We start from the raw sequence: 26,337 nt of genomic DNA on the forward strand, positions 1-26,337 counted from the left end.
AGGCTTGTGTAGCTTAGGCAAAAGGTAAAACTTAGCGGGTTTAAACGGAAAAGCAGCAAACATACAAGAGCGGTCCTTAACATTGAGCAAGTCATCATGATCATTGCAAATGTCTAGAAGTTCGTCTTCCAGGAAATTAACTTCTGGTACAAAACGAGTAAAGGGTTCGTTTATACCTACTGGTACGTGGGTAACTAGACGGTAGAACTTAGTGTCATTCAGCTGACGGTGGCCTTCTGAAAGGTAATCAGACTTATTAAGAACAACAGTTCCCAGATTCTTATCTGCATCACAGATGATAATATCGTTATACTGGTTGAGTTGGATGATAGCATTACGTTCTGATGAGGAAACATTTGGCTTTCGTTTCAACCATCTGCTTTGTGAAACGTTGTTAAGGAGCTCAGTTTTAAATTCCGCTAATGCCGATTCAGACGCAGAGGATGCTTTGGGTGGCTGGATATTTGACGGCTGGTGGAATTTTGGGATGAATAGTTTAGATGAGAGTGGCTGTTTAGGTGGGAACCAGAAATTTCTGGTTCCCACCTAAACTTTCCCGCCCATTTTTTCCCGCTCTCTTTTGATTCTGCATGATCTTGACTCTGTACAAACATTCTGGTACTATGACCGCATATTTTGACCCCCAGTCTTACGGTTTAGTACATTAGTTCAACTTGTACAACTTTTTTGACATTTGTTACACTTGTCTGCAACTCAAGTTATTGCGCCTTTAAACTTGCTTGATAGCGCATTTACCGCCCAAGCACCCATCTGGCACATAGAATCAAGCCCTATATAACTACTAGTCTTTATTCATATCATTTCATCCTTGTCTCTGACGAAGCCTTACAGGCAGAAACGCGTAAGATTAATGGATCATAACTATATATAAAGACTTGACCTTGCTGTGTGTGTGTGTGCTGTGTCGGAGGACCTTACATCCTACCACTCTGACCGCTACCATGGCCTCCCTCAGCACTCCAGCCAGCACCAAGCGCCGACGATCCATGCAGACGTCGCCAACCGCCACTGCTACCTCGTTCGCCGCTACATCATCAGCCACCTCTGCTCCACCGAATCTTGTCGACAATGACACGTCCAAATACTACTCCTGGTGCGTCGGACGTATCTTCACATCCAAGAAGATTATCGGTGAGCAATCTGCAAAATTAGCCTCATTAGAAGCACAGCTCATTTCCTGTGAATTTCCGACTTGGGTTAGGAATAAGTACAAGAACCTGTGCCCAGAAGCTATGAACATCCAGTGTAAACACTTCACCAACACTGCTATCAACGCTTGCAATGTGAAACTAGCCAAAGCCGAAGCTACTATGAAAACTGCCTACTCTGACTTTGATGATCTACTGAAAGCTTTGTCCAAAAATGCCGACACTAGACCAGCAGTCGAGCCAGTTAAAGAAGCATTCAGGACATTACTCGCATCCAGACTAGCTGGGAGTACAGCAAAAGCTTTGTTGGCTGAGAAGCAAAAGAAGGCCAGTGCAGCTGCCGCTATTCCAACTGATGTGTCAACTGCACCACCTTCAACAGAAGAAATTGGCAGCCTCATCAAGAAAGAAGTGAGAACACAAGTGAAAATGGAAGTGAAACAAGTGAAACAACTGGAAGTGAAACAGAAAAAGACGAATCCAGTGAAGAAGGTTAAGAAATCAAAAAACAAGAACGGTGCTCGGAAGACGAAGCCAGGGGGGAAAGGCAACGCCAATGCCCGCCGAAGAGCCAGAAAACATTAGCTGACTTGAGATATCGCTATATTTGGCACCTTAGACTTTCTGACCATGCCGTTTTAGTTACCAACTCTGGATTTCATAACTTTTCTGACCACTCATTCACTGCAGTTGAGAAGCAAGTACTAGGTTACGGTTCTAAGTTTAGACCTACCTCATCACTGCCTTCTACTGACACTTTATTAAATGACATCACCATTTTTGAGAGAAGAATTCGTTGGTCCGACTTCTTCATGAATCGACCAGAACAGCCACTCTCATCTAAACTATTCATCCCAAAATTCCACCAGCCGTCAAATATCCAGCCACCCAAAGCATCCTCTGCGTCTGAATCGGCATTAGCGGAATTTAAAACTGAGCTCCTTAACAACGTTTCACAAAGCAGATGGTTGAAACGAAAGCCAAATGTTTCCTCATCAGAACGTAATGCTATCATCCAACTCAACCAGTATAACGATATTATCATCTGTGATGCAGATAAGAATCTGGGAACTGTTGTTCTTAATAAGTCTGATTACCTTTCAGAAGGCCACCGTCAGCTGAATGACACTAAGTTCTACCGTCTAGTTACCCACGTACCAGTAGGTATAAACGAACCCTTTACTCGTTTTGTACCAGAAGTTAATTTCCTGGAAGACGAACTTCTAGACATTTGCAATGATCATGATGACTTGCTCAATGTTAAGGACCGCTCTTGTATGTTTGCTGCTTTTCCGTTTAAACCCGCTAAGTTTTACCTTTTGCCTAAGCTACACAAGCCTCTAGGTCCGTGTGGGTTAAAGGGACGGCCTATTGTGTCGTGTATTAATTACTGCACATCTCCTGCCTCCCGTTTTGTTGACCACCATTTACGAATAGTTTTGCTCTCCCTAGCAGACACAACAATTCTTAAAGATACAACAATGCTTACAAATCGTTTAAAAACCTCTAGCTTTCCAAACAATGTCCGTATTCTCACGGCAGATGTGGAATCACTTTACACTAACATGAACTGGCATGACACTATAGCTGCAGTCGATTCCCTGTTAGTCAACCACCCACTTCGAAATCTCTTGTTAGATCTGTTAAAGTTTGTTCTAGAAAACAACTACTTCATTTTTGATAACATTCTATACCACCAAGAGTTCGGAATGGCCATGGGTACCCCAATGGCCGTAAATGTGGCCAACGCTTTCCTTTTCGTACATGAAATGAAGTCTATTACCACATTCAAGTCATCCATGCATTTATTCAATAGATTCATTGATGATCTTATCTTAGTGATCGAAGAATCTGCTAATTTAGCAGCTTTGCAAGCGTCTCTCTACAGTGAGCTTCCAAGTATCAAATTAAATTGGACATTGCCCTCGGACTCTTGCATCTTCCTGGATCTGGACATTTTCAAAACATCTAACAATGATCACTGTGTGTTTGAGTTTCGTACATTCCAGAAACCTCGCAACGCATACCTTTACATACCATTTATCTCCGATCACCCAAGAGCTAATCTGCGTGCTTTCATCAAGGCTGAGCTGCTGCGTTACAACAGAACAAACTCAAGACTTGCTGACATTCAACATGTAAGATCTTTGTTCTGGAAACGTTTACGCAGAAGAGGTTATCCTCCGCAATTTCTGGCTAGCTCATTCACTGATGTTTTGCCTACTGTAATGAATCATGCTATAGAAAGCAAAACTCCCAAGCCTAAATCTGATACTATTTTATTTACTACTCAGTACCATCCGCATTTCATTACTAATGATTACAAAGCTCTCATTAAACAATCCTTTATGAAAGACGGGAAAATCTTTTTCAGGAGAACTAAGCAATTGTTCTATTAATCTTGTACAATTTAGATTCCTCTACTACATGTAGTACTAAGCTTACATTCTATTGTACAAATCACTGACACTGGCAGAGCACAGCGCTCTGCGTTTAGGTGGGAACCAGAAATTTCTGGTTCCCACCTAAACTTTCCCGCCCATTTTTTCCCGCTCTCTTTTGATTCTGCATGATCTTGACTCTGTACAAACATTCTGGTACTATGACCGCATATTTTGACCCCCAGTCTTACGGTTTAGTACATTAGTTCAACTTGTACAACTTTTTTGACATTTGTTACACTTGTCTGCAACTCAAGTTATTGCGCCTTTAAACTTGCTTGATAGCGCATTTACCGCCCAAGCACCCATCTGGCACATAGAATCAAGCCCTATATAACTACTAGTCTTTATTCATATCATTTCATCCTTGTCTCTGACGAAGCCTTACAGGCAGAAACGCGTAAGATTAATGGATCATAACTATATATAAAGACTTGACCTTGCTGTGTGTGTGTGTGCTGTGTCGGAGGACCTTACATCCTACCACTCTTGAGCTGGAAATCATCGCCAGACGCTTGTTGATGCCAACGGGTAAGCTCTTCAACACCTGCGGTGGGTGGTTGGACTTTGTGCTTACGTAAAGCGGAGTGTCGTTTGGCTTACGGTATGGCTTGTACGTACCGGATTCCAGGCACATGGTTATATCCAGGTAGTTTACTGTGCGCAGGTTGCGTTGGCATCAACAAGCGTCTGGCGATGATTTCCAGCTCAAAGGAAGTCTTTGAGGAAGCCGTGCCTGAGTACGCCGACGCGCTAGCTGCCAGTGGCCACCCCAGAGTGCTTGTGTACGACGATGTGAACACCCAGTCAAGTCGCAAGAGGAAACGCGGGCGAGACATCATCTGGTTCAATCCTCCGTATAGCGCCAATGTCAGGACAAACATCGGAGGCCAGTTTCTCGCACTAGTAAGCAAGCATTTCCCCAAGAACGCCAAACTGCGAAAGCTCTTCAACAGAAACACCTTGAAAGTCGGCTATAGCTGCATGCCTAATATGGAAACGCGGATCAAAGGCCACAACAAGAAAATGATGCAACCAAAGCACGAGAGAGTCCCCTGCAACTGCCGAGTCGCCGCATCTTGTCCACTGAAAGGTGAATGCAAGTCGACCAATGTGGTGTATGAGGCCGACGTAACGTCGGACAGTGCCCTGAAGACATATACTGGAATGTCGGCACCGGATTTCAAGTCCAGGTATGGAAATCACATGACGTCGCTGCGCCACGAGCGATATGAAGCAAGTACGGAGCTGGCAAAGTATGTCTGGAGCCTAAAACGCCAGAACAAGGCCTATGAGATTGGCTGGTCCATCAAGGAACGTGCACGGGCTTACACCAATGTCACCAAGCGTTGCAACCTATGTATCGCAGAGAAATATCACATCAGCGTATCCGATCGCAGCACCTCCCTCAACAAGCGAACGGAGCTCGTATCAAAGTGCAGGCACTCTGCCAAGTTCCTGCTTGGTGGGTACGGAGTCACGTGACTTGCAGCTACATGACGCGCGACAGCCATTTGCAAACGTCTGCAGCCCTTCTAATTATGGGTGTGGAATCTTGCATATGGCCTCGCTTGACGTCGCGTCATCGTGGTCATTTCTTTTCATGTTCCTCGCCCATTCTAAGCACCTATAGCCATCACAGCGCGTGGAAATTTCCATCTTGCACCTGTTTTGTTGGTGCATTGAAGAGCAAGTATCTCCCCTCCTCCAACTTATTTTAAGCGCTTACCAAAGTGTGTGGCATCTTGCACCTGCATGATTGTGATTACAGGCAAGCCACATTATCATTATCATCCTTTCACACAGCCTTGCTTGCCTTCCTGCCATATCACATTTCTTTTCTCACTCACGGACCATGTGAGTTTGGCACATTTTCCATCCAGGACTTTTTGCACCCACCAGACCTCAAACCTTCACAGATTCTTCCTATGCTGCTGTATAAATACCATACTAGCTGTGCATCACCGTAATCAGTTGTCTGAAGATTGCTATATGGCATGAAACTTTAAGTTACGACAATCAAGACGCGTGGTTTTCCTGTGACTAGTGTAGTATCTAGTTACAGTGGTGGAGAGTTACTCTTAACTCGTTTCCATAATGTCCTTTTCCTTTCTACTTTTATTATTGGCTCAATACCCGAGTTTCAAATTCAAATTAGTAGTTGAAATTACAACTTCTTACGTAATGTTAGGTGCAAGAATCTAATTGCGGGATTCTCTTCGTTTTGCTGTACATGTACATGTATACAACGCGTATTGATGTGTTGTACATCTATCACGTGACCATACATGACAGCCATGTTGGTTCCAACAGTTACTCCACGCAACTCCTGCATCTACATGTACATGTACATGACATGTACGTGATGTCGGTAGCCCTTTCCCAAAGGTGTTCGCCCTTTTTGGCCTTTTTTTGGAAAAGCCCGTTTCTTTCGCCCTTTATTGCGTTTTTTTGTGAACATCACCCTTTTTGAGCTTTTTGAGCTGAAAAAGTGCTAAAATCCGTTTGCTCATGCATGCGATCACAGTTTCCGAGTGCTCGATGGGCCTTGGCAGTTGGCACGCCGCTTTTTGGGGGGCAACAAGTAAATTAGTTGGTGAAGCTTGTACCCGGTGAGCACAATGCTGTAAAAAGTGGGGGTTTTGAACTTGACTTCCTGTTTTGCCTTTCGTGGATCCATAAATGGAAGAGCGCGTATTCATTTCTCAGCTTGGGTTCATATCTGAACATGTATCATGGGTATTCATGGCTATGCTTCACTGAAAAAAAGAGCACTACATGTATTTCAGCATAATTATTTTGAGGGACGCGAAAAGCACTAAGTGCGAATTAAAAGAGCACCTTTGGGAAAGGGCTAGATGTCGGTCATGTTCGTTCCACTGCTCGGGGGGGGGGGGGGGGCGGTAATCAATTGCCATTCCCACTTGCTCAATGTTGTTGTTGTTGATGTGCACTTTATTAATTATTTTTAAAGTGGAGATCAAAACAGCCATCATGCACTTCGACGACACTACTCCCATACATGTCATGTACATGTACATGACATGTACGTGCCATGTGCCAGCCAGAAACTGAGGGCAAACCTTGGAAAAAATTGAAATGGCTGTTGATGCAGGACGGATTGGGATTTGGTGCAGTAAATGTGCATACAACATACAAAAAGAGAGAAACACAAAAAGAGTTGCACAATATTGCACTGATTAGTTATGGTCAATGTGGACAATTGGAATCAACGGCAGGGTGAACGAGTGATCTGAAACATCCTCTGGACCAGTCCGGTACGCCTTTTGAGCCACTCCAAGTGAAAGAGTCCTGGTCTTCTGTAATGCATCTCGCGTGTTCACAAGCCTTCCGATTCGTTCTTTAAAACTAAGAACGTGCAATTCGTTGTAGACGATCTATCCAAGTTGAGTTTTGCCAGCAGCAGCAGGACGCTCGGAACTGCGTCGACTGAGGTACTGCTTAAAGAAGTCCTTGTCGACCGTCTCACTCGTCCAGGGTTGATCAGCGGATTCACGAACAAGCCCGGTTTCACCAGCGTTGTCCTCCAGGACGGCCGATCTGAAGTCCTGTGAGCGGACATCCTTTTGGGAGCGGCGTCGGCGGCGGCGCCTGGCCTCTATTCCCCGATAGCCAAGGTAGATCCGGTGATCCTGGCTGGATCGATCGGTCACGAGACCACTGACGTGGCGATAGCCGAACCAGCCAGGCGGGACCCAGGTCACCACATCCTGGGAATGCGCCACCCGGATGCTGCGCGTGATCACCCTGGAGAAGTACTGTGCGAAGCAATCGGAGCCCACGCGCGGCGAGCCGAAGTTGATCATGATCGGATCCTCGTAGATTCCTTTCCCGTAGATATCAACTGTGGCCAGGGTGGCCAGACCCGCTCCCAGGGAATGGCCCGTGACGAAGAGCTTGGCGCCGGGATGAGCAGCTTTCAGTGTTCGCAGGTGAGACAGAACACGACCCTGCATGTTCTTGTAGCCGGCATACATACCGCTGTGCACTTTACCGGGTATTGGCCGGCTTCCTCCCAGGACTTTGGGCTTCACGAGGCCGATTCTGGCGTTCAGGATCCAGTTTCGTAAGAAGGCGGTGAAGTCGCCAGTGCTTTGCGTTCCTCGGAAGACCAGGACATTGGCGTTCAGGTCTTGCTCGTAACCCATATAGGCAAAGAGTTTATGCCTGGTCTCGTGCACCATAGCCGATGGCTGAAATCCGGCCAGGTGGTCATTGCACAGGGAGCAATTCCAGGTCTTGACCAGCTCGTTGTTATAAACGTAGGCAGAAGCACTGTACGCCATCAATCTCTTCGCCACTGTCAAGTTGTACGGGTAGTTGTTAGTCGGATTTTCGCCGCACCTCTCGCCGAAGAACCAAAACGCTTCGGCCAGGTAGGACCGGTCCACTAGGTGCACCACTGCAACGAACGCCACAAACAAGCGGAGCGGAGACGTTGCGTGAACCATGACGCCTCGTCCTACAATGCAGTCCGTAAGCAACAGGACTAGCGTTTGGGCCAAGAGTTGCTAGCTGTATCAGCTAGGAAAAACCCTGGTTCGAATCCTTGTGACGACAGTATATTTTGTGTGTATAATTTCACCTTTTCACCTCCCCGCAACTGACGCGTATATCCAAGTTTCTGCCACTTTTATAGCGTGGGGTGTTGCTGGCAGTGGTAGCTGCACTGCTCGAAAAGGCAGGCACGGACGATCTTGACAGTAGATACTCGTGCAAATAGGTCAGTCAGCCAACACGTAAGGACCCTCGTGGTTATCATAGGACAGGAGGAGGCAGCTGAACGGATCAACTTGTTCTTGCTGCACGTCCCAGTCTTGGTACAATCAACTTCGCGTATAACGACACTCGGTGGGGCATCAGAAATGTGTCCGTATTCGCGAAAGTGTCGTTATACCCGAAGTCCCATTATATGTATTACAGTGGGATGGGACTATGCTCTGGGCATGTACATTCTGTCGTTGTTCGCGAACTGTCGTTATATCCGCAGTCGAGTCGTTATTAGCGAAGTTGACTGTACCTCAGACTACTGTACGTGTACCTGCAGACCAACACTGCAACAGTACTGTCCAACTGCAGGAAACAGTCATACTGCTATGATACATAATAGTAAGAGTGCATAAGGGGGTATGAACAGCGCCGGTCGAGGCAGCTCGAAAGAGTGCTCCATGCCCAAAACGTGCAGAGTAATATACGCACGCCATAGGGGAAGATCTGTTCATCTGTGAATTCACCTTTCGCGCATCCTAGTGATCTTCAGACGTGTCTGATGCGTGAAACCAATTAGGCTCCTCCCAAATAACCGGATGGGCTTATAATTATGTGAACCGAATTTATTGGGTCCACTCGAACGGCAAAGAAATCAGCTAGAAATTGGGGCAGAGCATTGTCGACGGATCAAGCTTTAGTTTGTGGCCTCCCGCTTCGCTTCACTTGCAGCTAAGGTCGACGTCTTCATCAGAGCTTGAGGCAGACCCTTCAGCACTCAACACGCTGAACAAGACGCGCGTTCAAATTCAGGTCAAGAAACCTCGTTTTCAAGCGATCCATGCCTCCAGGTGGCAGGCGATGAAGGCAAGCTAGCATTTTTCAAGTACATTGTAACGACCTTCCAGCGGGGTAGGGTAAGCAGTTCCGCGCCTTCTTTCCTTGGCAAGCGCTTCGCTGATGTTGTTGCTGTTTTCAGACCTGCTACCTTCGCAGCAACATGCGCCACAAGTAGCGCATTATAGGAATTTGAGAACACTTTGTTCTTGCCATGGTCAACTTCAGCATTTTGTATTCAGGAGAGATACCAGGATCCATATACCCGAGCTTGCAGTTTTGATAAACGCCCAAGGAGCGATGTGGGACGGCACGAACTCCAGAAAAACGATATGCTCTCTGCGGCGGAATAGTGCGGAGCTCGATGAATTTGATTGGTGCGGAAGAGAGCTCCGACAAAGTCCGAGACCAATACAAGTAGACATTGCGCAGGAAGGGTCGCACCAATGTCCGAACACAGAAAACAGCAATGCATACTGCCCAATAACAATGGACCCACTGTGAATCAAATATTAAAGGATATTGTGGAAAAGTAGAGATTGGAAACAGAAAGAAAAGAAAACGGAAGGTTGATTGTAACGAACAGATATCAATCCAGTCACAGTGAGCTATGGAAACCCTACGTACATGTAGCTGCTCATTGCGGCATCGCACTATGTATGGCATAGTCAACCATGTACAAGTCACTAGTATCGGTACACTAGCAACTCAAGCGCATGCGCCTATGCAAGAGACAAGTCACTCATAAGGGCATGATGGACCTTTATGTGCGTCACAACGGTAAGGGGGCTATGAATAGAATACTCAGCTAGAAAAGTGAGATCATTATTTTGATCTCGATCCTGTTGAATGAGGGCTTCACACGTTGGTGACGCTGTATCCGTTTATTCATGATCCGGGATTCTCTTACTTGACGAGTAATGTGCGCATGCACCATACTGCGGAGACTGAAATCCGAACTCATGAATAATTATTTATTAGCATCGGGGGGGGGGGGGGGGCTAGCGGCCCTAGCCTCACACACTACTCTGCTCAGTTATGCGCGGGGCTGCGTTCGTAAAATTATAAAATTTAATGATTACGAGCGGTCGGATTTCTCTGGCCACAGCTGTAGTATCAACGAAGACTGACAAGAGTACGGTTGATCAGTAGAAATCTTGGCAACAGTGCGTTTCCGCGAGACCTCCGCACAGACCCTAGCGCCTGTCCACGGCACCACCATGCATGGTTCCAGTGTGATCGTGAGCGGTGTCCAAGACGTGAACGTGCACACCTCCCTGCAATCAGTGGTCCACAGAATAGTGACCATGTAACGTATCGGGAAGACGTAAAATATCAGTAGTTCTTAATACAGTACTGTAGTGTAGGGACCGGCGGATTCTGCTCGAAAAGGTGGAAGATTCTGCTCAAAAAGCAGTCAAATTGGCAGAACCATACAAACCTTATGGCGGGCGATTCCTCGAATTCTGTTCCATTTTTGTATCCACATACATACCAGACATGCATGAAACTTACCAGAAAAAGTACCGAATTCTGCCAATTTTCTGCCGGCAGAATCCGCCGGACCCTACTGTAGTGGTACTCGAAGGACTTTACTGACGACCACGCTCGCCTAGATATCGGTGGCAGTGGATTGTGGGTCAGCCGTCAATTATTGATGTACGGATACTAGTTAACCCACATGCGTTATCAAACCGTGCTGCACCTCTTTCCACTGTCTATCGATATCATGAGAATGAAAAGAAAAGGCGTTATGGAGAACGCGTGAGGAACGTCGAGCAGGCGTCATTTGTTCCGGCGGTGATGTCCGCATCCGGAGGCTTCAGTAGTGCGGCGGCGGTTCTGTACAAGCGTATTGCTAGCCTGCGCTCAGAAAAACAGTTCGAGCCTTACAGCCATGCCATGGCTTTCATTTGGTGCAGGATTTCGTTTGCTCTGCTGCGTTCTTGCATTGCTTGTTTATTATTATTCTTTTATTCCACGATGGCGTGACGCCAATAAGGATGATTGTTAAGTGCGTCAGAACTGATATTAGCCAGAAACAACTAGATGGAAATTAACCGGGAAGGCAAGAAGCAATGGATCATGAAAAACAAGCGGGGGTTGTTTCCGTGGCTCTCGTGTTAGGCATCGTGCTGCTGCTATTGAGGTATCCCACACTCTGGCAGTGTCGGAAGCCCACATCTCGCGAGATTAGTTGCCATTTCTTGCCTCCCTCCTTTGCATGCGTTTGTTGCTTATCGTATTCTTGCTTGGTTTATATTCAATTTGTCTTGTACGTTTCTTTAATGGTCTCGGGTGGGGTGGAGAGCCAAGAACCAATTTATACAAAAGATAATGAGCTGATTGTTTCGTAACTGGTGGTGTTAGTGGACAGTATAGCGTAACGTGTAGTTCCTTGGTCTTTCTCTTTTCTATACATCGAAGGATGTACCCAGAGTGCTGACAGTGCTCAACACCACAAAGGCAGAGCGTAATACACAACAGAACAACAAGGACAATCAAGGCTTGTTTGCTGCTACTTTAAGTTTCATGCTCACGCAATCACCAGGCAACATGAAGATCGAGTGCCGACCATGCCGGTATATATGCCAGGAGAGGGTGGTGCCCTGCCTAAAATGCCACCGCTAGCCCCCACAGCCTCACACAGCTTTTTATACCACCCTCTCCTGGCATATATACCGGCATGGTCGGCACCCGGTATTCGTGCTGCCTGATGATTGCGTGTAGCCCTTTCCCAAAGGTGCTCTTTTAATTCGCACTTAGTGCTTTTCGCGTCCCTCAAAATATGCTGAAAAAGTGTTCTTTTTTCAGTGAAAACAGGCAAAAAGTGCTCTTTTTTCAGTGAAGGATAGCCATGATACCTGTTCAGATATGAACCCAAGCTGAGAAATGAATACGCGCTCTTCCATTTATGGGTCCGCGAAAGGCAAAACAGGAAGTAAAGTTCAAAAAAAAACCTTTTTCCAGCATTCTGTACACTGGTACCGGGTACAAGCTTCACCAACTTGTTAAGTTGTTGCCCCCCCCCCGAAAATGCGGCGTGCCAAGGCCCATCAACATCGAGCACTCGGAAACTGTGACCGCATGCATGAGCAAACAGATTTTAGCACTTTTTTCAGCTAAAAAAGCTCAAAAATGGCGATAATCACCAAAACGCTATAAAGGGCGAAAGAAACGGGCTTTTCCAAAAAGGGCCAAAAAGTGCGAAAAAAGGGCGAGCACCTTTGGGAAAGGGCTAATTGCGTGAGCATGAAACTTAAAGTAGCAGCAAACAAGCCTTGATTGTCCTTGTTGTTCTGTTGTGTATACATTTTCTTTAAACCTTATTATTGGGAACACAGCCCTATGCTGTGTAATCAGTAGTAATGTGAGAAATATCCTCTTTGGACAAAATACGCTATTCACCAACCAGTGCCTTTCATTATCCGAGTGGAACCTTCACCCCGTTCTTGGCCCCTACACTTGTGCACCTGGTCACACCTACCCACCGTTCTTGGCCCCTACACTTGTGCAACTGGTCACACCTACCCACCATTCTTGGCGTCTAGTATTCTCTACAGTGGAACTGTGGACGTGATTCCACATTCACCCAGAACTTTGCTTATTTGTCTATTTGTTGTTTGTTTAGTCACCTCCACCATTACACTGCGCTTTTTAAATTTTAGCCGACTAGACCCTCCTGCACACAACCATCACCATTGCGAGGACACTTTCGTGGACGATATTGATAAACTCCTTCAGACAACTGTTTCGCTAATACATAGCTCATCAGTGAAGGTAGATGTTGAATGCTGTTTGTTTGTTATAATTATTTGAATTCGCATAACCTAACGAGCAGAGATGCTTTATAACAAGGTAGCAGATTATGAAGGGGAAGTATAAAACGGGGGGGGGGGGAACCCCTGGGTACATTGTACAATTATGAACAGTCATGGTTCCACCCACGGGAGTCGTCAAATACCGGTATTTGACGACTCCCTGGTCCCACCTTGGCTCCGTTCGTACTTGGCTGTGCTCAGTCAAGTTAACTCTGACTGGATTTCACACTTCATTTCGGTTTTCATATCACGCACGGTCAATGCCAACGATCAATGCATAAAATAAGAATTTTAAAACTGATTTCTTCTTCGACTGTGATCGCTTTGGTTCGGGACAGGGTGCATGCACATCTAGATCCGTATTGACCGAGACCGACGAGCAGACATTGCGGCAAGGGGAGCAGCGGACCTACCACCACCACCTGGAGGACTACTTGGCCTGTTTCAGGCCAGACATCCTGCGGCGGAGAGAGAAGCGAGCCTACTCCAGCCACCACCGCTTCCACCTAGAGGGGCTAGACGAGTCCCGTTTATACGACCACCGCTACCACCCAGACAACCTGGACAAGCTCCGGCACTACGACTACTGCTATCACCAAGACAACATGGACAACATGGACAAGTGCAGGCAGGAGAACCACTGCAATATTAGTATTATGCGATCATGACTCCGACTGACCAGCGATCGGATGAGTGCTACAAACCCCATCCACAATACTAAAAAAGCCCATTGTTGCCCTGCGTACCCTTGTTTATTGTATTGTGTCGACGTCACTGCCCCCCCCCCCACACCCCTCCTTTCCCGTTACAGTAAAACCTGTGACTAACGACCACCCCTTGGGGCGATAGAAAGCGGTCTTTAGTGGCAGGTGGTCCTTAGTTAGAGGTTAGCACCGCACAACCATAACATGAATGTGAGACCGTCCGTGCCTGGCGAAGTGATCTGTAGTACCAGGCTGGTCGCTAGTCACGGTGGTCTTTAGTGCAGGTTTTACTGTATATCTCTAGGAACTTGTACCATGCCCATGGCGTGTAAGTGTGTCTACAGAAACATCAGCACAGTGCCACGTCCAATGCAGTGACCGCGTGATTGCAATTTCTATTAGTAAAATTTCGCCTCTTGCACAGGAAAAATCCAGTAGGAATGGAAAGGGGTTAGTCATTGCAGCAGAAGTGCAAGAGATGAGTATGCATGGTTCAAATGATTCAGAATTTCGGTGCATCGGCCAGGAGCCGTTCCGGTTCCCCTTGCGGTCGCCGACCGTTGCTGCGGAGGGAGCGTGGTGTTACATCTATTTGCGGCGTCTGGCACTGATGCCGCGGTAGCCGAGATAGACCCGATGGTCCCAGGTGGTTTTGTCCTGGACTTCGCGACTCACGTGTTGGTAGCCCGTTATCTCGGGTGGCACGTGCGTGACGATGTCCTTGCTATGCACCACGCGAATACTGCGCGTGATTTTCTCCGAAAAGTACTTCGCAAAGCACTTGTCTCCGACGCGCGGCGAGCCGAAGTTGATCATGATCGGATTGGTGCTGACGCCTTTGGAGTAGAAGTCCATCGTTGCTATGGTAGCAAGGGCCGCGCCTAGGGAGTGTCCCGTTACGTAGAGGCCGGCGCGGGGGTGCTGGGCCTGCAAGTGCTGGAGCGCTGAGATGATTTGAGTCTGCATGCCCACGTAGCCGTTGTAGAACCCGTCGTGCACCTCGCCCGGCACGGACAAGCCCAGGCGCGTGGGCTTGACCTTCTTAAAGCTGGCGTTGAGGATCCAGTTCTTGACGAACGCGGTGAACCTGCCCGGGCCTACCGTCCCGCGGAACACAACCACGATCATACGGAGTGTGCTATCATAGCCCATATACGAGAGCAAATCATCCGTCTCAATGACACGGAATGGCTGGAAGCCTTTGAGCACAGATTTGCACAGCGTGCAGGTCCAGTCCTGGAGGATACGCGGGTGCTTCACATAGGCCGAGGCGCTATACGCCATCATTCGTTTAGCCAGACTTTCATCGTAGGCATAGTTGTTGCTGGGCACGGCGCCACAGGACTTTCTGTCGAAGACGAACGCGTCTGCAACTGGCCCGCCATTCAGCAACACAACCGCCACCAGTACTTGCACGACCAAGAACAACTTGATTGGAACTGCCATGTCCAAGCTCGGCCCTACTGCGGGAAACTGTGCACGTAGATGGTGGTAGCTGTGAAAATGTCGAGACGCGAGAAGAAGCTGCTAGTGCCTCTAGTCTTCAAGGGGCACCAAAATCTCTCGGACGATTAGGAGGCAGTGGCACCCGCTCCGACGCCGTGTGAATGTGGATAGAATCTAGGATTGGACTAAGCACTAGTGCTGTTTTCATGTTGCATGACCTACAGCACGGGATGCACATCTGTTTCCAGTACAGTTCCCGAGAGGAAAATAGGTTGCAGAGAAAGTACACAACCGGTTGTGCACTCTTGGGGGCTCCGAACCGAAAGACAGTGCTGGTTCCGGGAAAGGGAACGTGGCGGACTCCGTGGGGCCCAGCAGAATGATGCACTGAAATCGAGTTGGATTCCGATTGGAAACCCTGGCTTCCTGGGGTTACACGGTGCATTGTGCTGTGCGAAGCTATCTATCATAACTTACGTATACTTTTCGTACGTCAGTCATGATGCCGGACAGCTAGAAAGAGTGTTCAATGCACCAGGCTGCAGAACTGAATAGTACTATACACAAACTTGAAACTTGAAGCTAAAGCACAAGACGCCCTTTGTCTCCTGCATTTGTAAATGATGTACTGTATTATGATGTTTTTACAGTCAACCATAGTTAAGAGGCGAAAGCCCCCCCCAGCGGAAATTCTTATAAGACTGCATGCTTCACACTCTCATGTAATATTTCTTTCCTTTCTTCGTCTTTTTGTGAGAGCTTGGACAATCCACTTGTCCAGGCAAGAAGGCAGCAATGCCTGTTCATTTTATTATTATTATTATTATTATTATTGCAAATAACGCTGAGTAATTACACGAATGCATAAAAACCAGCATTTGCTTCCGGGAAGGATTCACAAACATAAGACAAAAACACCATCAATGTAACTGCACATACGAAAAGCAGCTTCTATTGTCAAGTTCCAGTGGCAATGTCAGAAAGACGGTAGACTGTTCGTGCACGATGTTCACCCTGCAGGGGATAAGTCAAGGACGCGGCTCGGCAGAGGAAGATGAGTGCCGCGGGGTGCCATTCCACCGTGACTTATCCCCTGCCAACTGCCGCAGCTGATTAAGGCCTCTAAGCGTGCCCAGGCGAATGCCGAGTCGGGCTAGGCAGTCCTGAGAAAGAGCTGAGAGGAGAGTTGTCCTGGGTCGGCCCAGTCGACCGCGCAGGCTCGCGGTGGCTGAAAACTCTAACACGCGCTGTGGGGGAGAGCTCTTCTGCATTCTCAGTACGTGACCAAGGAATTCCCAACGCCGTTGGTCAATCTCGAGCGAAATTGGTGCTGAGCCGCAGATGTCGTACAGATGCTTGTTGGTAATTGTGTTCGGGAACTTAACGCCAGCCATTGTTCTCAGATGCCTTCGATGAAAGGTGTCAATCCCTCTGGTGGTGGCATCTGTGAGACCCCATGTCGCACAGTTGTACAACAGCACTGGCTTCACATAGGTATTGTACAGCGCAACTCTAAGCAGTAGTGAGGTAGATTGATGCTTGAAGAGTGCGTACAACGAACAGAATGCCTGGGTTGCTAGGGCCTTTCTGGCTTGGACATCTTGCGCTGAGCCTAGCCGTGATCCTAGCGACTTCGCATTTCTCCATGCTTCGGAACCACGCTCCTCCAGATCATCAGCCAGGTATATCTTTGTTCGTTCAGTTTTGGAGGTATTAACGGTGAGGTTATGGCTTGGGAGGGTCTCTGCACATTGATCATGAACGTCCTCTAGCTCTTGCTCATCAGTTCCAATGAAGTCTAGATCATCCGCATACTGCAGTTCAGGTGGTAGGATGTCGTCAGGAGGGGAGTCAGATCTGATACCTCGCAGTGCACTCTCAAAGTAGCATGTAAACAGAATCGGACTAAGACTGTCACCCTGTGGTGTGCCAACGTTCGACCTAAAAGGGGGCGCTGTTTTTCCCTGCACACGTACCTGAAGGGTGGTATCTGACAGCAGAGTGTGGACTAGGGGTAGCACATCCGGCGTGGTAGGAGCAACGCTGACAATCGTGCTAAGGAGATCTGAGCGGTGTGGCGTGTCGAAGGCCTTCGAGAGATCTATGTCGAGCCTGTATAGAGACCATCGCTTCGTCTCAGCAATGCTGCTGAGGATCCGTAGTTCATTTTGGCGAAGTAAAATAAATATACCAACCAACCAAATTACAATGTAGCTACTACTCCCAGAGTCTGAGACGACAGCAGCTTGGCAAGAGATAGGGTCCAGCGGATAATGCCGGCATTATATTCGGCATTGTGAGACTATCAGAGCATCAGCGCATTATGGAGCATTAGAAAGGAGCAATACGAGCATTGTGTGAGGTTTGAGCGGCATAACGAGTTTCATAGTGGTGTATCCATATATGTTCTGCCTGTTGTACGCATTGCCCTTTTGCACTCGCGTGTGTACGCATACTAGTACACACATGCATCACGGTTTTCTGCCTGTCCTTTGCTATGGACAAGAAGTCTTTTCTCTTTGTCTTCTGAAAGATAAGTCACAAACCCTACCTCGTGTGTTTGCGTTTGTTGACACAACATGGCGCAGTGAACGTCTTACTTTACCTGTAGTCTTAGTATACTAGTAGTTCCATTGCAGTTGTAGAGTAGCCCACCTGTAGTGTTGCTCTCTGCCCGTTTTCGTTTCGCTTCGAAAATTGTCCGTTTCGAAGTTCTAGAATTTTTTCGTAGCCTTGTAGTACGATATCGATAGTTGTGATTTCGCCATGGCGGATGGTGCTAAGTCACAGCCGGACATCAACCAACTGGTGCAGCTGATCCAAGCTCAAGTGCAAGCATCTGCCCAGCGCGATGCGCAGCTCCAAACTCTGTTGCAGTCAATGTCGCAAGGATCATCAAGCAGCACGAGTGCACCTGCTTCGTCTGCTCCTGCTCCATCCACCAAGCTCGTCGCTGTGGATCGGCCCATATTGTTGTCGTCGGCGAATCTAGCTGAATTTGTATCGTGGAGCGAGGCCTGGGAGGACTACTCCCGGTGTCAGCTGTTGTCAGCGCAGCCCCGCGAGACAAGGATGGCCGCGTTTAGGCAGGCCTTGGATGAGGACCTGCGACGTTTCGTTCGTGAAGGTGTGATTGTGGTGCCAAACACCCATGATGTCCCGGAGGCCATGGTTGAACTACGCAAGTTCATCCGGCGCCAGCGCAACCCCCTGCTGGACAGGATTGAATTTTATCGCCGTGCCCAGCAACCTGGAGAGACGTTCGACGCGTGGTACACATCCCTGAGGGAGTTGTTTCATGCGTGCAACTTCTCCGGGTTGGATGTCTGTTCGACATGCTCAGGGCGTATGTGTCAAACATGCCAGCAGTCGCTCCAGGCTAACACGGATGAAATTCTGCGAGACCGCATTGTTACCGGCATCCTGCAGGATGACGTTCGACACAAGCTGCTGGCAATGAAAGATCTAACCCTGGCAACCTGCGTCGACCTATGCCGCGCCGAGGAGGCTGCCAGTCAAACCTCGTCACGTATCCCCAGTCAGGCCACTGGAGACGCGTCCGTGAGTGCCGTTCGTTCCAGCTATAAGAAGCAGAAAGGAATGGCATCCAAGCAAGCTCGAGCACCCGCAGCCAAGGATACCAAGTCTGGCAGCAAGCCCTCGCCGGACAAGTGTCCCAATTGTGGCCGCACCGCTCATAGCAAGCGACCCTGCCCTGCTGCGGATCGCAAATGCAATGGCTGCCAACGCACCGGTCACTTCTTATCCATGTGTCCGTCTGCTTCTAAGAGGACTGTTGGTCAGCTGAAGCTGCAACGTGCCGCGTCCTCCCGTGAAGGGGCTACCATAGCCGTCAACACGCAGCTCGTGTCTGCCGACAAGCCAACCAGTTTGCGCTGGCTTCCTGACACCGGCAGCGACATCAACGCTATTGGCCCTGCACACCTCGAGCTCCTCGGAGACTTTATTGAGAATCTGCCTACCGACAAGGATGTTGTGCGCACCGCTGATGGCGCACCCTTGACCAGTCTTGGCAAGATCCAGGCGACCTTGACGCTCGATTCCGTCACACACGACACCACACTGCACGTGTACAAAGGCCTGGATGAGGCACTGCTATCCCGCCAAAGCCTCTGTGCCTTGAATCTGTTGCCTGCTTCTTGGCCCTCCGTGTTTGTCCGTTCTGCCCGTACTGAACCCAACACTGCCCAGCAGCTCCAACAGCAGCTTCTGGAAGAGTTTGCCGACGTTTTCGACAGCTCACAGCTTCCACCAATGGATGGTCCGCCCATGGACATTCAGTTGGAACCAGGTGCAGAACCCAGCTGCGTCCGCACTGCTCGCACCATACCGTTTGCCTACCGGGATCAGATAAAGTCCCAACTGGACAGTATGGTCGATGATCGCATTATCGAGCCAGTCACAGAACCCTCTGCGTGGTGCCATCCGATCGTTCTCGTTGAGAAGAAGGGCACTACTGAGATGCGACTGACTGTGGACCTTCGAAAGCTGAATGATCAGGTACGCAGACCCACCCATCCTGCTCGTACACCACATGACGCAGTGGCAGCCATCGGCAAAGCCCGCTACTTCACGAAGCTCGACGCCCGACATGGCTATTGGCAAGTCCCGCTGTCCGACGATGCCAAGCCGCTCACCACCTTTATCACACCGTGGGGGCGGTACCAGTTTCTTCGCAACCCGCAGGGCCTTGTCTCGGCTGGTGATGTATTCAACTCCCGTACCGACGCAGCGTTTGATCGCCTCACCAACTTCGTAAAAGTGGTTGACGATGGTCTTGTGTACGATACGGAACTGACGACTCATTTCACCCACGTTCGTGACGCTCTGCTCCGCGCCCGTCAGCACGGCATTACCCTGAGCGCCAAGAAATTCGTCTTCGGCGTCCCAGAAGTCGACTACTGTGGCTACCACATCAACACGGATGGTTACACCGTTGACAGTGACAAGACGGCAGCCATCACTGATTTCCCAGTACCCGTTAATCGCACTGACGTCCGCTCATTCTTCGGGCTAATCAACCAGTGTAGTGATTTCTCGCCCCGTATCGCACAGCTCAGCGACCCGCTTCGCCCGTTGCTGAAGTCCACGAATGTGTTCCTGTGGGAGTCGGCACACACTGACGCGTTTAACGCCGTCAAAGCTGCCCTGGCTTCTCCCCCGATATTGTCGTTCTTTCAGCCTGGCCGACCGCTTCGGTTAGAAACTGATGCGTCCGTGAAGAACGGACTTGGTTATGTTTTGTGGCAGCAGCAGGGCGACACCTGGTGCATACTCCAATGTGGAAGCCGGTTCCTCTCTGATGCCGAGACGAGATACGCCGTCATTGAGCTTGAATGCCTTGCAGTTACCTGGGCAGTACGCAAGTGTTCGATCTATCTCTCCGGTGCTCGGTTTGAAGTTATTACCGACCACCGCCCGCTCATCCCTATTCTGAACTCCTACTACTTGGATCAGATAGAGAATCCCCGGCTGCAGCGGCTCGTCCTGAAACTTCGGCCCTATCAGCTACACGCAACCTGGCGGAAAGGCACGGATCATGCTTTCCCTGACGCTCTGTCCCGCCATCCAGTCAGCGACCCCTGCCCTGACGATGAACTGGGTGAGAGTACTGCCTCTCAGGGCGCTGCTATCCGTGTGTGCACGCTTGATACGTCTGGTGGCCTGAAGTACCACGCGCTCCGCTCCGCCGCCCAGGCCGACGCTGACTACCAGTGCCTAGTTCAGTTCATCGTGTCTGGTTTCCCTGCTAAGAGGTCCCTCATGCCTGAGTCACTCCAGCCGTACTGGAATGGTCACGAGCACCTCTCTATTGACAGTGGTTTAGTGATGAAAGGACCCCGTCTCTTGATTCCCGTCGCTCTCCGGCAGCGTGTCTTGTCTGATCTGCACGCATCCCATCAAGGATTGACGCGCACGAAGTCCCGTGCCCGGCAGATTGTATTCTGGCCACGATTGTCAGCCGACATCGAGCATGTTGTCCGCAGTTGTAACAAGTGCCGCCTGCACAGCGCCTCACAACCGAAGGAGCCACTCCGTGTGGACGATCGTGCTCCAGATCTGCCATTCCAGCATTGCAGCGCCGACCTGTTTGAGTGTGAAGGCCTGCAGTATCTAGTGTATGTGGACCGACTAACCAGCTGGCCCTGCGTTGCCAAGCTCGGACGCACTGCCTCCTCTGCAGACGTCATTCGGTCTCTTCGCCGCTGGTTTCCTGACATTGGTGTCCCCGAGGTACTTACCAGTGATGGTGGCCCTCAGTTCCAGTCCCATGTGTTCGCTAAGTTCTGTGATACCTGGCACATCCGTCATGCTAAATCCTCTCCCCATTATCCGCAGTCGAATGGGCTTGCCGAGAATGCCGTGAAAGCCATGAAGTCGCTAATTCACAAGACCACTAGTAATGGCGACCTCGACGTGGATTCCTTTCAACGTGCGTTGCTTGAGTGGAGGAATACCCCGAACGCCACTGGTCAGAGTCCAGCCCAAGCTCTCTACGGCCGGCCTCTGTCATCTTTTGTGTTTGCCCACCATTCCAGCTTTGCTCCTGCATGGCAAACACACGCTAATGAAGTTGACCAGCGCTCATCACACTACCTGGAGTCGACTCAGCAGCATTACAACCGCTCTGCTCGGTCCCTTCCTCGTCTGTCTCTTGGAGCACATGTCGACATCCAGCATCCCCGGACCAAGTTGTGGTCAGCTCATGGCTCAATCGTAGCCATTGGTCAGCACCGGGACTACTTGGTGAAACTTCCAAGCGGCCGCATCTATTGGCGCAACCGCCGTTTCCTCCGACCAAGAGTCTCTCCTACACCCCCGCCAGCTGCAGCCGTCCCTACTGTTTATGCTCCAGACGCTGCACAAGGCCAGACACCAGTTGCCTCTATTGCCCCTGGTGTACATGCCCCAGCACAGCCTGCACCACGCCGCAGTCATCGCCATCGGCAGCAGAATGTCCCGTTTAATGTGATATCCACACGCGGACAATCTTATGACTGATGACTTTGTCCTCATTCTGTTTCTGCTCTTCTGCCGGACCTATGACTGTTGCTGTTATTTATGCACTTCATTGCTGCTGTGTTTTTTTTGTTTTTGTTTGTTTTGATCAGATAAATATGTCTTTTATCTCAGAAGGGGCGTGGTGTATCCATATATGTTCTGCCTGTTGTACGCATTGCCCTTTTGCACTCGCGTGTGTACGCATACTAGTACACACATGCATCACGGTTTTCTGCCTGTCCTTTGCTATGGACAAGAAGTCTTTTCTCTTTGTCTTCTGAAAGATAAGTCACAAACCCTACCTCGTGTGTTTGCGTTTGTTGACACAACACATAGTGCATAATGTCGGGAAATCTCAGGTTTTTGGCAGCAATCGGCTATTAAAAGCCATGAGGTGCAACGCCATGTATTGTACCGGCACATGACTTTGTGATTTTGTAGACACGTAACACCTTTAGCACTAATGCTACATTTACCTGACTACATACATGTACATGTAATGCCATTGCTACATAAAGTCTTTAAGTAGCAATGCAGTCAGGTAAATGTACAGTTGATGTAGCATGCCCAACGTTGCAACTAGACTGTTACACAAAATCCGTAACGATGATTTACGAAGAGTTCCTTTTTAGAAATCATGGAGAGCCATGGAGGAGACTAGACGTACGCGAAGTGAATATCAAACAGACGAAGAGGAGTCTTCCTATTAAGCCATAGGCTCTGGCCATAGGCTCTGGCCATAGGCTCTGGCCATGGCATCTTTAGCGATACTGAAGTAAACACTGATCCATTGATAAATTTGGACCTGGATGAAGGAGCGGCTATAAACAGAAAGAGCTTGTTCCAAATAACTGCTTTTGACGAGTCCAGCTCAGCAGGCTCGAAAAGAACTAGAATTTCTCATGGACGCAGTACCAAGGCGATCTGAGTGCTCAGCAGCGAGTGTCTTACTTTCCTGGTGAAGCACGTACAGTTCGTCGTGGACGATTATAATGCAAGGCCTACAGTCAAATGCTATTAGAAAAGAAGAGTATTGTGGCCAACCATTTGTCTCCACGCAACCTCAGGAGAAGAAGACAGTGCGAGCAGAGGATGGAAACTGTGGAGAATCCATAAATACAAATACAAAATACAAATACAAATAGAGCGGCAAAATAACTTCTGATCACGTGTTAACAGGATTTCCGCGATTGGGAGGAATCTCGATCTGAGATCGTCTCGGTCGAACTGGTCTTACGTGAGCTGTTTCAGATGAAGACATTTTTCACAGAGTGGAAGCAGTGACAGCTTGTCTACAGGCAGAAATACCAATTCCCATGATAAGCTTCCAGCATCCAAATGATCACCAGCAATAATTGTTTCACCTCTAACTACATGGATAAGCAAGGGAATATATTTGATACACCCGCTATTTAGCCACAGCCCTGCATCAAAGTTGGAATGGAGAGCAGCCAATGGAGATGAATAATAATTATTAGGTTAAGGAAGAGGGATTCCCGCAGTATGAAAAGCATATTTTGCAAGTGTTTGCGAAGAGTTTGACGGGACAGAGGAAGAGACGTGAGTGAAGTTATAGCGGGTGGGAGACAGTTCCACAGTATGCATATTTTATACAGGAAGAGTTTAGAACTATGTCTTCCATGTGAATTAAGGTTGATCTTGTTGGGACGTCTTGGGCTGCTGCTGAGCGTTAAGTTAAACTGGGTTAGGGGCCGTTCGGGGTTACCGATTGTTTTTACAAAACGAAAAGTTTTAGTATTTTTCATCCCCCGCCCACCCACCCACCTTTTCTGCAGGTAAAACGAATCCCAATAAAATATTGATGTCAATTTTCGACACCCAGAAGTAACTGGGCATTCTCCATCAGCATTCAATAATTATTTTCAAAACGAAACTCCATCAAACCCACCCACCCACAAACGAAAACATTTCGTTTTGAAAATATGATTGGTAACCTTGGACGGCCCCTTAGATATTCGGGATACTTAATTAATGTACTTAAACAAAGTGATGAAGCCCATGAATTGTCACCGAAAGTGTAGCGATTCCAGCATTGCCATGGCATTTAATTGTGATTTGTGTTCAGTCCGGGGAAAAGATATTCTTTTCTTCTGTAGATATCTTCTAACGACTCCGGCTTGGAGCACATCAAGGTCGGAGAGCTGGTCTTTCGTTAGGGTGTAGCTTCATACGGAACTAGCGTACTCAATGGTCGGTCTTACGTATCCCTTGTAGAGGGTCATGATGGTTGATGCAGTGAGGTGTTTGCTCATCAAGCATAGCAGGTTGATCCTTTGCTGGTACTGCGTGTGAATGCGTTTGTAGTGTGTTGTGAAGTTCAGGTCAGTGGTGAGGGTCACGCCGAGGTGCTTGTGTGTGGATAATGGCGTTAGTGCCTGCTTGTCAAAGATGACAGGTGGGCCATCACAATTGCTGAGCATTTGTGTTTTCTCTTGAGCAAATGAAAGAACTGAAAGCTTTCCATGCAGCAACGTTCCTTTCTGGGCAAGAACAAATAAAAAGGAAACGATCAAAAAAGGAACAACACCAGGGATGTGTCCATAGCTACCGGTAGGTGATAAGAGAAAGCATGGTCGTCCGAAGATGTCTCTGCATGAGAATTGCCAGTTGGCATCTGACAGAGATGCCTGGCAGTCACACCGTGCATCTACTGCTAACACAGCTGCATAAAGCCGTTTATTATTTTTATTTTTTTATTTTACTATTACAGTGGATATCGGTTATAAAGTCATCGGACATAGTGATAAACCGGCTATATTGATACAAAATGAAAATATCAAAAGCAAAACCAGAAAAAGCCAGTCAAATTATCATTATAACCAATATATCGGATATAGCGATAAATCGGCTATAAGGATACAGAATCACAATTCAAAACACCTCTTTGTACAGAAAAAATATCATCTATAATGATAGCAGCACACGAGTGTGAGGCATTTGTGTCTCAACTTGGAGCCACATGTGTGTTTTCATAGTGTATTCTGGTCTGATGCTTCCTGGATGATGCCTTTGGGCCAAGAAGTTCTACACTCTAGACTGGGGAAGGTGCAGCAGCATGCATCATGTATCAGTACGCTTGTACATTAGCGCGATCGAGTACCCACACGTGTATAATGTGTATGTATGATGCGCGCAGTTGAAAATCGCCTGTAGTGATATACCGGTTATAGTGATAAAATGTGAAAAATCAGAAGGGCACGTTATAACCAATATCTACTGTATTATTTTGTCGGCAAGGCAGATGATGATGATGATGATGACCGGTAGGTGTGCCTAGCACTGCCAGCCCCTGGCAAGGCTCTCCCACAGGCACAGGTTCCAGTGCAGACTGCAGAGGCCACGGCCAAGTGTCTCCCTGATTTGCGGTTTCGACTTGCGACCTCGCTCGCCCGGACCGCTGCGCGACGCGGACACCTACGAAGCCTGCATACACCAGGGATCCCTACACATACCATGGTATCAAGAGTACAATCATAACATAGTTATGTACTCTTGATACCATGGTATGTGTAGGCGCGATCAGAAAATCGTTGAATGTCACAAATCGACCTTTTTCTTGAAAAAATTACGAAACCTCTAAGGGCATGTTCGATTGGTAAGGATCGGGATCGGGATCCAGATCTCAGATCCCTCGGATCCTTCAGATTCAACTGAACACTTTATCTTGGACCTTGACTGTTGCCATGTTGAAAATGGCGCTCACAAGGCACCCAAAAGGGTGAACGTCGTACTCATCGCGTGCGTCGTACAAAAAGTCAACAAGCTCTATCTCCATCCACGTGTGCGTACCACAATGTGTACAAAAATGATTTTTACCCGCCATATACGCACAAAGGTCACATTTGGATCCGTTGGATCCGGTCAACCCTGCTCCCCGAGGTGGGTTGACCGGATCCAAATCCGAAGGATCTGGATCCGGATTCGACCAATAGAAAGGGTGCGAATCCAGTGGATCCGGTGGATCGGGATCCCGATCCTACCAATCGAACATGCCCCTAAGGGTCGTTTTCGCTGATTGCGGCTCACATAACATAGTTATGTACTCTTGATACCATGGTGTGTGTAGGGCTCCCTGGTGTATATGTTGTGCGCCATCTATGGATCTGCCACATCGATCGATTTTGCTGCGCGATCTGTCGATCGACAG

The 26,337-nt window shown here is 48.4% G+C and overlaps 2 protein-coding genes across 2 annotated transcripts; one reads left to right on the forward strand and one right to left on the reverse strand.

Annotated features, from left to right (window-relative positions):
* Nucleotides 1-14,070: 14,070 nt before the first annotated feature.
* On the reverse strand, nt 14,071-15,317 carry LOC135818920 (uncharacterized). The gene has a single exon (XM_065332104.1). The coding sequence runs from the start codon at nt 15,144-15,146 to the stop codon at nt 14,289-14,291; it is 858 nt and encodes a 285-aa protein (XP_065188176.1). The 5' UTR covers nt 15,147-15,317; the 3' UTR covers nt 14,071-14,288.
* A 2,595-nt stretch (nt 15,318-17,912) lies between these two features.
* LOC135820164 (uncharacterized protein K02A2.6-like) lies at nt 17,913-22,169 on the forward strand. The gene has a single exon (XM_065333477.1). The coding sequence runs from the start codon at nt 17,913-17,915 to the stop codon at nt 22,167-22,169; it is 4,257 nt and encodes a 1,418-aa protein (XP_065189549.1).
* The last annotated feature ends 4,168 nt before the right edge of the window (nt 22,170-26,337 follow it).

Source organism: Sycon ciliatum, chromosome 6 (genome assembly GCF_964019385.1).
Source record: "Sycon ciliatum chromosome 6, ocSycCili1.1, whole genome shotgun sequence".
Lineage (NCBI taxonomy): Eukaryota > Metazoa > Porifera > Calcarea > Leucosolenida > Sycettidae > Sycon > Sycon ciliatum.